We start from the raw sequence: 12429 nt of genomic DNA on the forward strand, positions 1-12429 counted from the left end.
CAGGAGAAATAGGGGAGTGGGCAATTGTCGACGAGATTGTTTGAGAAAGACGAGATATTCTCGAGACACACCTGGATGACATTTCAACAGCATATGATTTACTTCATCAGTTAACGCCATCCACACGTATGGATCCAGATACAGACTTGCACTGTCCATCTGTGGAACAGGAGAGTTACCATCTGTCCAAATCTATTGCAGATCACATACGCCACATGGCGGCAGAAAGGGAATCCCGGGTTTCAATGAAGAGTCGATCTTCCTCCAAATGTCATGCTTCTCGGGCATCAAAGGAATCACCTACATCTGTGAGATCTGAAGCTTTGGCAGAAGCAGCTGCATTAATTACAAAACTAAAGTATTTGGGCACCGAAGTTAAGAAAAGAGAAGAAGAAGCAGAACTTGCAAGGCTAGAAAGAGAAGTTCAAGGCACAACCAGGCCTCAGAATAACAGAGGACCTGAGAATAACTCAGAATCTATCTATAATTCCAGTAATCTCTGTGTGTATGTTTGTTTGTTTGTTTGTATGTCTGTGACCGCTGTTTCTCGACAACTACCGGTCCGATATACTTGAAACTTGCCAGGTATATTGCTGGGGACCCGAGGATGTGCCTTTTCAAGGTTTTAAATTAATCGTAGAAGTAGTTACCGAGCTATGTCCAAAAAACGATTCAACCAATCCGAGAGCAGCGAGCTATCACGTGTGCCGAACGTGGCGAACACACTCTGCCTCGGATGGCACATTTGAGAGCGTATTCATTTATTTCCCGTCGGCAAACTATGTTGCCGTTAAACTATGTTTTAAAACTAATTATAAAACTAATTAAAACTAATTTGCGATTCATCGTAACTGCGATTTGCGACCTTCCGGACAGTGAGGACTGCACTTCCGGCATCCAATCACAGAACGCGTTATTGCGTAGGCGTGGCCGATGTGAGAGCGAGCAGCGAGCCGAGCCCAGCGCGTGCGCCATTACGGTACGTAATTCGATTTCTTCCGGAGAAAATAATAATTTCTCGATTTCTTATGCGCATTATTTCTCCCAATTCAGTCAGAGCGAAGGGCGGAAGCGAAGAGCGTTGTTTTTTTTGTTTACGGGCGTACGGGCGGGGTAGAGCGTACGGGTAGCGTTTTTTTTTTTTTTGGCACATTTGAGAGCGTATTCATTTATTTCACGTTGGCAAACTATGTTACCGCTATGTTGGCGTTAAACTATGTTTTAAAACTAATTAAAACTAATTTGCGATTCTTTCGCTTTCCTGTGCATTTGTGCACGCTATGGCGATTTCTTTACCAAACTCCGCTAGCCGTTAGCTTTGGACCAAACCATTTCATGTAAATAGAGGGGGGGGATTGTCACCGTACTCGCAAGCCGTTAGCTTTGGACCAAACCATTGCATGTAAATAGAGGGGGGGGGGGATATACTTTTAGATATATATATAGTACGGGCATGCCCTAGTAACAGAGAAATCTCCCAACCTGAGCGCGATATATTTACACGAGATGCCCCATCCTATCCTCCTTGGAAAGCGGCATTTGAAACTTTCATAGAAGGAAAGAAAGTCCCGCATTCAGAGAAAATAAATCACTAGAATTATCTCGGCGGTGGTGTGAAAGAGGCTGTGGAAGGTTACTTCCTGATAAATAGAGCGGAGGAATTTGAGCATGAAAAAATGGTACTCAAACAACATTATGGGAATGAGTTTCTCATGGCCAATGGATTCAGAGAGAAGTTAGGCAATTGGCCTAAGATTGCAATCGTTGTGTTTTGCGTCAAAACTTTCATTGATCGTTGAAAGATCTTCGCCAAAGCAAGGGGTCTTTTTTGACTTCCTTAATAAAGGACATTTATCCAAGGCATGTCACCATAGAAACATCTGTAGAACGTGCAAAGGACGGCACCCAGCTGCTCTTCATGGAGGTAGTTGACAGTTAAGCACGTCACAACAGAACATCGTTCCAAAAGTAGTATCAAGATACACCACTAACAAGCCCAGAGACAAGTTTGTCAACACTCACAATGGATCGAGTCACCTCAACAACAGGTCAGAACAGTTGCTCAATGATAGTTCCTGTATGGGTATCACACAGCAACAAGAAAGAAGTTGAAAGGTTGGTGTATGCATTATTCCACACTCAATCCAACACCACCTTCATATTAGACACTTCTGCTGCATTGGACCGAAAGGATACCCTGGTGAATTTAATCCTGTCCACAATGTCTGCCAATGACAATCTGGTACAAAGTCAAAGGATTGACGGATTGCGGGTTGGAGGCCAAAATGGCCTCTTACGGATCTCACTTCCAATGGCATACTCCCGTGAGATTATGCCACCTAATAGGTCTCATATACCAACACCTGATATTGCCACACCTGTACAAAATTGATGAGCTGGTACCGCTCCAAGATGCTGAAGTTGGTCTTCTTATTGGCTACACCTGTGCCAGAGCTTTAACACCTCGAGACATAATTAGTCCCTCTAACAAGGAGCCAGATGGCCAGAGGACTGACCTGGGTTGGGGAATATCAGGAATTGCCGACACCAGTGCTCTCGACACTAATGAATCGAAATTATATTGTAGATTATTGGTACCTTTGAGTGTTATGTGAGGTTTCAAGACGAGTTACGTGAGGACACAAGGTAGGCTATGAGCCAGACCCCCCAAATTGACCGGTCGGTACCATACAGATGGAGTAAGGCTCATTGTGATTTTTAGCAAGATATATGTCCCTAGATATGAAAAAAAAGTGATAGCAGTGTATAACTCTCGGCCATCTCTGTGTTATCACCCGAAATATTATTATACGCCTGCTTCGCTTCGCCAAAAAATGTGATATTTGCTAAAATTGGAATAAATATGTTTTTAAGGACCACAGAGTGCCGAGATAGAGATCGAGATCGTATTTGTTCGAGAGATCATGATAAACCTAGAGTGTGGAGCAAGTTTGCATGCATTGTGAAATATAATGTAGCTGATGTTACAAACCTACTTTAGGATACTAGCTAATACCAAAAATTACACTGAGATACCAAAAGTAGTAGACAAATAAACCTAAAATGTTCAAAAGCTATGTTTCGTTCCAAAATATCAAAATTAGGGGGTATGGTTGAACATATTTTGAACTTTGCCAAAATATGTGCCCCAAACAACCACCATATTACAAAGTAATGATATATTCCAATGCAGTGGTTCCTTGCGAAGATTTTGAGGGGTCAAATGTTACTCTGGGAGTTTTCATTTTTGAAATATTGACAAAAATGTACAATGTGAATTCTGAACTCGAAGCGATTTCGACCACTTTTTCACTAAATTTAACATATTTTTTGTCATTATATCAATATTTTGATAAATAACCCCCACAAATGTTCTATATTTCTATTACTATATTAGTTGGCATCCAGTATGCAAATATTGGCACTCTGTGGTCCTTAAAAACATATTTATTCCAATTTTAGCAAATATCACATTTTTTGGCGAAGCGAAGCGGGCGTATAATAATATTTCGGGTGATAACACAGAGATGGCCGAGAGTTATACACTGCTATCACTTTTTTTTCATATCTAGGGACATATATCTTGCTAAAAATCACAATGAGCCTTACTCCATCTGTATGGTACCGACCAACCCCCTTGGCTCATAGCCTAAGGGAAGTGGTTTGGGGTGTGGGGTGTGGGAAGGTAGGGGAGGAGGGGTTACAAGGGGAGGAAGTTTGGGATTTTGGGGAACAAAAGATCGGAGTCAAGTAAAGTTCGGAGTCAAGTAAAGTTCGGAGTAAAGTAAAGTTCGGAGTAAAGTAAAGTTCGGAGTAAAGTAAAGTTCGGAGTAAAGTCAAGTTCGGAGTAAAGTCAAGTTCGGAGTCGAGTTCGGAGTGAAGTAAAGTTCGGATTTGAGTTTGGAGTAAAGTAAAGTTCGGATTCGAGTTCGGAGTAAAGGAAAGTTCGGAGTATAGGAAAGTTCTGAGTAAAGTTCGGAGTAAAGTAAAGTTCGGAGTCGAGTTCGGAGTAAAGGAAAGTTCGGAGTCGAGTTCGGAGTAAAGGAAAGTTCGGAGTAAAGGAAAGTTCGGAGTAAAGGAAAGTTCGGAGTAAAGGAAAGTTCGGAGTAAAGGAAAGTTCGGAGTAAAGTCAAGTTCGGAGTAAAGTCAAGTTCGGAGTAAAGTCAAGTTCGGAGTAAAGTCAAGTTCGGAGTAAAGTCAAGTTCGGAGTAAAGTCAAGTTCGGAGTAAAGTCAAGTTCGGAGTAAAGTCAAGTTCGGAGTAAAGTAAAGTTCGGATTCGAGTTTGGAGTAAAGTAAAGTTCGGATTCGAGTTCGGAGTAAAGGAAAGTTCAGAGTACAGGAAAGTTCTGAGTAAAGTTCGGAGTAAAGTAAAGTTCGGAGCCGAGTTCGGAGTAAAGGAAAGTTCGGAGTAAAGGAAAGTTCGGAGTAAAGGAAAGTTCGGAGTAAAGGAAAGTTCGGAGTAAAGGAAAGTTCGGAGTAAAGTAAAGTTCGGAGTAAAGTAAAGCTCGGAGTAAAGGAAAGCTCGGAGTAAAGGAAAGCTCGGAGTAAAGGAAAGTTCGGAGTAAAGTAAAGTTCGCAGTAAAGTAAAGTTCGGAATAAAGTAAAGTTCGTAGTAAAGTGCGGAGTAAAGTAAAGTTCAGAGTAAAGATCGGTGTGAAGGAACCATGACGTAAGCGAGGGAGTAGGAAATTGCGACATGTGCGTCCATAATAAATGAATACGAGGCTTCAGACAGGTAGACAATATGACGAAGGAAAACATGAATCTTAATTGCATTAGAAAGAAGAAGAATCTGAATCTCAAACCCGAATGGGAAACCTTGGCTGAGGAAACCAACTGAGGGAAGGTGAGACGGTTCATGGGTCGTGGAAGGAAAAATGGAAAAGAACCTTCAACATCAAGGTACAGCTACTCAGCTAGCTACCTGTAACGTTCACCTGTACTGCACACATTGCATTGCAATGCTTACACGATTCCCCGATCATGTTCTCCACGGCGAAGGTACACTGATTTACACGAGAAAACCTCACCTTGTGAGGTGAGGTACCTGGCGAGGTCGATCCGAACACAAAGGAAGGTTGTAATCTCATTGGTCTTTGTACGAAGGACGCGTCACGTTAACCCAACATTATTAGTATTACCAGGTGTGGAAAACATCACCATGGTTTTTCAACTTGTCCGCTTACCTGAACAATCGGAAGATGCGTTTTGTAGTCCACAGGTATCGAGTTCACCTTCCACAAGCTCCATCTCTCTCTGAGGACTCGATGAGGATTTAAACCGAAAACCACGTTATAAAAACCCCGCCGGACACGATCAGCCGCCTGCAAACTCCGCCTTCTTCGGGGTAACAACCAGTGAGCATCGTGGGAAACGTGACGTCAGTTAAAACTATCTATTGCAGATTCCGCGGAAGCCGATTCGTCACGTTTGAAAATGAAGCAGAATCTTGATTTTTTTACCCACAATTCATCATTCAAACCTTTTGCGTTAATCCTTTACTTTAGCAATAGCTCACTGCTGAAACAATAACTCACTCATTTTATTACGTATGCAAATATAACACATGTTTAAATATAACACATGTTGGCTTCCGCGGAATCTGCAATCGGCTATTTTAACTGACGTCACGGTTCCCTTTGATGCTCACTGGTTGTTACCCCGAAGAAGGCGGAGTTTGCACGCGGCTGATCGTGTCCGGCGGGGTTTTTATCATGTGGTTTTCGGTTTAAATCCTCATCGAGTCCCGAGAGAGATGGAGGTTGTGGAAGGTGAATCCGATACCTGTGGACGGCAAAACACACCTTACCATTATTCAGGTAAGAGGACAAGTTCAAAAACCATGTTGATGTTTTCCACACCTGGTAATAATGTTGGGTTAACGTGACGCGTCCTTCGTGCAAGGACCAATGAGGTTACAACCTTCCTTTGTGTTCGGATCGACCTCGCCAGGTACTTCACCTCACAAGGTGATGTTTTATCGGCTAAATCATTATACCTTTAGTAGGATCATTATGCAGACTAACCCCAAAAAAATTCCTAGAAAACATTTTATGGTGTTTTTCAGTAATATTGTGGCCAGAGAACAGCATCACAAAAGTAGGCCAAAATATGAGAACCGCAAAGGGTTTAAATATGACGTCAAATAAAATGGCCGCCATTTGACCAAAAATCCTAATATCTTCACATTTCTTTTGAAACAAGCAGTACTAGACCACTTTAAAAGTGAAAATTATTCATAAAGCTTATGACCTTAGAAGTCTTGCAGTCAACAGAAGTGTCTCGAAGTTATGTCATGACGTCATGACATGACATGACGTCATGAAATAACGTCATGACCTAATTTTTTAATCTGATGGTAAATTCCAATTTATGAAACTGAGATTCACTGAAATTAAATTGAACTCGTTTTTGTCCTGTATATCTGTGTGAGATGGCATCATCAAGTCACTGATGAGGCCAAAATGCTCCACACTCTTTTAACACACAGTCTCATACACAAATAAAACCAATGTCCACCTTTTCTTAATTAGTTGGTACCCAGGATGTCATTCCAGGTGGGGAACCATTTCTACTTTACAACCGCCACCGTGGCCACTACTCTACTACTCACCACCACCATGGCCACTACTCTACTACCCACCACCACCAACTACACACTAGTCACAATATTATCAGTCCTCATTTTCATCTAAAATGGGTGCATGGTTCATATTTTCACAGTTGCCATCCTGGCAAGGTCCACAAGCCCCGGTGCACTCAAGTCCGTACTTCGTACAACTACATCTAAGCGTGTTGCATCCAGCTGAGCAGTTGCAGTGAATCATTTTTAGCAGGATGTCAGGAGCATGGTTATTGTCCATCATTACTGGCGTGAGTTTGTCCTCTTGAATATCCCAGCCCCATTTTACAGGGTCCATGTTGTCACTGTGGCCCATCCATTGCATGACTTGAAGGTAACTTCGCTGTGCATGATATTTTGTTGCTGAGGTTGTGGGGGGCAATCGCTCTGGTGTTACGAATGTCTTTGCTGTCGCTGAGGTTGTGGGGGGCAAGTTTCAGGTCCGTGGCTTTGGGATACTCACTCCTGATAGGCATTATAGCAGTCTTGATATCGCTTTTGATTAACTTCGCCGCAGTTTGTATTATTGCTCTCTTCTGGGCTTCCTCGTCATCCTTGTTTTGCATCTTAAAGTAGTCCCGCAGAATTGTACTTGTTTTTTCTCGAAAAGTCACAATATCATGTAGTCCCGCACCCTCAGCCACAAATATAGAATCCTCGTAGTGTGTTAATAATTTAGACTTCAAATACCGATTGCCATATGCACTAGAATCACTATCATGCAAGTACTCTTTCATCTTATTGGAAAGGTCTGTAATAGTCAACTGTTCTTCATCATTGTCCTCAAAATAGGCAAGCACCTTCTGAAAAGCTTGGTCCTGGTCATCGTCGGTTGGCCGCCCAACTTTCCTTCTCTTATTGCTCCCTGGTCCTGACCTATGCTGTGTTGGAATATCACATAATGTGCGAAAATGTGAGTCACAAGAATGATGGTACATACATTCTGCTGCATGAAGGTCTCCACCAAAGTACTCGACACGTCCCCGGACTGTAAATGCCCGATCATCATTTCGTGATTTAGACATTAAAAGTATCTTGTCCGCAAAGTTGTCTGTTCTAACAAAGCTAGAATCATCATAATCGGGACTCCTCTTGCTCGTCACCACTTTATTCCCACAGAATAAGCAGTCTGTTTTGCTATCATAAGGGCCAGTAGAGACACGTGTACGACTGTACGTGTCCTTCTTTTGGCAGCTTGAGCAGAATCTAGTTTACCTTTCTTATGGCTCTCTCAATATTTTTTTTTTTTGTGTAATTCAAGCGGCAGGTCTTGTGAACCTTCGTTGCAGCAGCTACGATGATGCTGTCACCTCTCTCGACACTTGCACTGTTGATGCCGTCAGCTCCTTTTTGAGTAATAATGCTGTCCTCACTTTCTGAAGCGATTTCCTTTTTGCACAAGACACAGGTTTCTTCACTTGCGTTCATTTTCATGGTCTGAAACGCAGAATAAGCTTTGTTTTGACTAGAGTTCTCAATATATGTAGATTGTAGTGTACAATCAATCACCCATGAAAAAGTTAAACAGGTACCTGATCTGACACAGAACAACAAGTGCACATAGAAAGTCATTTACACTATTGTCTATTGACCTAAACAAGACCAATCCTGATATTAGTCATCCTTCACCTGGCAATGGCCTCTTAATACATACAGTAGTCTATACTCTATGTTATACACACATGTCTCAAGAAAAGCACACTTTGATTCGGGTCCAGGGGGGGGAGGGTCCACCAGGGGTAAACATGACAGAGTGCACAGCAAGTAACTTGAGAAGTTGCAAGTAACCTGTAGCACATACGGCTACAACATCCATGTAGCACACGATAATGTTTTATCAACAAGTTAACTTTTTATGTTATGCCAGTATAACCTGGAGGCTCCTTGAGGAGGAGGGTTCATACAGTCAAGTCAAGTCATGGCCTTAGCATGCAATGTTCACCAAGTGTTTATCAAGTCAGAAGGTAGAAAACAATGGCCATTGAAAAGTCGTTTTCTCTTACCTGTATGATCTTTATTAGCTTAAATACATTGTGTCCTTTTCTATATCATAATGAAACACTTTGATTAGGTAAAATTTGGAGAAATGTGAATCTGATTGGAATCTTTTGTCTTATTCTGGAGAAGAAATGTTTATAGATGGCAGCACTACACTTATGGACTGCCTCACCAGGGCAAAATATGCTAATGCGCTCATCTGCTTACTGTTTTTCTGGCATGACTGGACTTTCCTGCACAAAATTTAATAGCTAAAATGTCAGTACCATCTTCCATCTTTAATTTGCCACAAAAACTTGAAATAATGAAAAGCTACATCATGACATCATTGATGGCGTCATGACATCATTGATGACGTCATTACATCACTTGGGTACATTGGGCAATACTACATAATGATGAATTCACTGATATACTGGTTTGAAGAGTTTATTTTCACACGTAAATGGGTAAAAACAGCTACATTTATAGGATATTGATAGGATATGAGCAGATATAAGGCACTTTTTGATAGAGGAGGTCATCTTTTTTTGACGTCACATTTAGACCCTTTGCGATAGTCCTATTTCAGCCTACTTTTGGTATGTTGTTCTCTGGACCAAATACTACAGGGAAACACCATAAAACGTTTTCTAGGAATCTTTTTGGGCTTTGCCCATTTATTTCATATTTTGACCTCACTACTTCGCTAAACATGATCGGGGAATCGTGTTAGTGATGTCTGCAGTACAGGTGAACGTTACAGGTAGCTAGCTGTACCTTGAAGGTAATTTTCCATTTTCCCTTCCACGACCCATGAACGTCTCACCTTCCGGCTTCCCTCAGTTGGTTTCCTCAGCCAAGGTTTCCCATTAAATTACCTTTGGGGATTCGGATTCTTCTTCTTTTTTAGAATTAAATTACGATTCTTGTTTCCCTCATCATATTCTCTACCTGTCTGAAGCCTCGTATTCATTTATGTACGCACATGTCGGAATTTTCTTCTCCCTCGGTTCGTCATAGTTCCTTTACTCCGAACTTCTGTTCTCCTAAAGTTCCAAACTTCTTTCCTTTGTAACCCCAAAACCTCCCACCCCACCAAACCTCTTTCCTTTGTAACCTCCTCCCCCCCCCCCCTACCCTCCCACACACCCTAAACCTCTTTCCTTTGTAACCTCCCCCTCCCCTACCCTCCCACACACCCTAAACCTCTTTCCTTTGTAACTCCCGCCTCCCCTATCCTCCCACACACCCTAAACCCCTTTCCTTTGTAACCCCCTCCTCCCACACACACACCCCAAACCTCTTGCCTTTGTAACCTCCTCCCCTACCCTCACACACACACTAAACCTCTTTCCTTTGTAACCCCCGCCTCCCCTACCCTCCCACACACCCTAAACCTCTTTCCTTTGTAAACCCCCTACCCTCCCACACATACCAAACCTCTTTCCCTTGTAACCCCCTCCTCCCCTACCCTCCCAACCCCAAACCCTTTTCCCTGGTAACCCCCTCTTCCCTACCCTCCCACACCCCAACCCTCTTTTCTCTGTCTCATTCTGTTTAAATTTAAATTTTTATTTCCTCTCTGTGCCATGTGCTTTCCCATGTGCTTTCCCATGTGCTTTCCCATGTGCTTTCCATTTCCTCTCCACTGTATTTATTTTCCCAGCCATGTGCACGCTGTCATGTCGCCTAAGTGGGCAACATCCTTAGTGTGTGACATCATGACGGTGGGTACTCTGCACCTAAGAGGTCCAGTTTAGTCTAAACAATCTCAAAACAATCCTTCGATGTTGGCGATGTTGGCTGCATAGCCGAATTTGCCAAGTGTTGGATTGTTCACCCAATAACAGAGAGAACGTGAGCTTGGATGAGACCATCGTGAGACGGGTTAGTTTTCCCCTCTTGATGCTTTTGTCGCCGGGACGGCAACCCCGCTTAGCATGAGCGGGAGAGGAACAACTTGGGGTTCAGATACTTAGCACATGCATCTGGCTGAGCAGTCAGAGGTGCGAAGCTATCTACCCCTTGAGAGATTATGGCTGAACAGCTCTGTCAGAATCACTTCGTGGGCACGGCGATACTGTTGCGCGTGGGGCTTCAGCCGGGCGTACCTTTTTTCCTTTTTTTTTCTTTTTTCTTTTTTCTAAGCGTACTTCTAGCTTGTCACTGCCTCCACCAGGTGCTAAAGTTTTGTGAATATCAGAGTAAACATTCTGTCAGCGATTGACACACACACACACACACACACACACACACACACACACACACACACACACAAAACATAACCTCCTCCACCTTTGGCTAAGGTAAGAACAAGGATGTAATACAAGTTGATACAAATTAATTTCATTATGTATCATCCACATTTTCTTGAATTACAAGTCTTCATTCAACTTAGTCCTTTCATCCTGAAATTGTTTACCTGAAATGTCAAGAATTCTGAGTGCAATTCACCACTGTGTAGATAATTTGTCCTTTTAAATGCATGCTTGTAGTGGAGCCCCACTCAAGCAACTATTGTTTTTGGTAAAATGGAGGGAATCTCAGATTCTTGAGGAAAGTAGATGATGTGATGTGTTTGCAGATCTTCACATTATAAAGGTTGAACCTGAAGCTTTGGAAGCTTTCGATCAGAAAGGTGATGAGATTTTTTGGACTTGCTCTTAAAATTTATTTTGCTTCCTGTCATTTTGAGAATCACTTTGTGGAAATTACACAGTAAAGCTGAATGTATTTAACAACATTGCTACTCAATGCTGAGCAACACCCTGTCCCTCCTTCCATCCCATTTCCCTCCCTCATCCTTCCCTTTCCCCTCACTCCATCCAACTCCTTCTACCCTTCTACCCCACCCCCACCCTCCAGAACCAACTCTTCCCATAGAACCACAGAGAGAGATAGATGTGGATAGATGTCAATGTAGGTGGAGATGGAGAGTGTAAGATGCTTTATTCGTCAGCCTAAAGCTGCGTAGTTTGCTGTCGTAATGCAATCCTGTTTGAGTTGCAAGAGCATACGGTATTTCACAAAACACGAAAGCAAACACATACATGGAGCAGGAAAAGCATTACATTACATCTCCTCTCCTTTGGAATGAAAATCAACTTAGATATAAACATGAAGCAGGAGCATAGTATCACGGGAAGCCTTGACGTCGATCCTGCTAGTGTATTGTTTTCATTGCACTCGATAAAGTTACACTTTTGGACGCATTCCTTAATCTTTTCTTCGCTCAATGTGATTGTTGGAGGAGTAGAAAAAAGTTTAATGCTTTGGCAATATTGAGAAGGAGGAAGGACAGCTCTAATCAAAGCTTAGTTATAAGATATACACTTGGTTATAGGAATCGCAAACGTCATGCATTTTTCAGATTTCACTCCAGATTTCTATACTTATTAAGGGTATGGGATCCAATGCTCAAATCTGAATCCAAATTTTGTTGATTATCTACTTAAATTAGTCTGTGAGAGTACAGTGTTTATAAGGCAAGACACATTTGAATTGGCCAAATACAAAATGGCAGCGTAAGAACCCATCGATTTGACAGTGCTGACCAAGATGGTGCACCGCCACTTTGGAAAGGCTTATTTCGGTTTTTTGGGGGATGAGCAACCCTTAAATGATGTTCAAAAAGGGTGTTTAAACACACCCGAACATCCAGTTTTAATCCATGCACTTCTTTGGAGTTTGATAAGTACGCACGCAAAGTTTGGGGGCCACTCGGTATCATGTTTTTGGAGTTATGGAGGAGACACACACACAAACACACACACACACACGTAAAAAGATAACCTCCTCCACCTTTGGCCAAGGTAAGAACAAGGAT

General features: G+C 42.3%; 2 protein-coding genes across 2 annotated transcripts in view; one reads left to right on the forward strand and one right to left on the reverse strand.

Annotated features, from left to right (window-relative positions):
* LOC137421517 (uncharacterized) overlaps positions 1-5336 on the reverse strand; it is an 83689-nt gene extending 78353 nt beyond the window's left edge. Inside the window, exon 1 of the mRNA XM_068107650.2 lies at positions 5188-5336. Coding sequence (XP_067963751.2) covers positions 5188-5251 — 64 coding nt within the window. The 5' untranslated portion in view covers positions 5252-5336. The remainder of the gene's footprint in view (positions 1-5187) is intronic.
* A 334-nt stretch (positions 5337-5670) lies between these two features.
* The window catches only part of LOC144893943 (uncharacterized), a 36812-nt gene continuing 30053 nt past the window's right edge, over positions 5671-12429 (forward strand). The window contains exons 1-2 of the mRNA XM_078785205.1: positions 5671-5820; positions 11188-11241. Of these exons, the coding sequence (XP_078641331.1) occupies positions 5757-5820; positions 11188-11241 (118 nt within the window). The 5' untranslated portion in view covers positions 5671-5756. The remainder of the gene's footprint in view (positions 5821-11187; positions 11242-12429) is intronic.

Source organism: Myxine glutinosa, chromosome 1 (assembly GCF_964187855.1).
Source record: "Myxine glutinosa chromosome 1, kmMyxGlut1.1, whole genome shotgun sequence".
Taxonomy (NCBI): Eukaryota; Metazoa; Chordata; class Myxini; order Myxiniformes; family Myxinidae; genus Myxine; species Myxine glutinosa.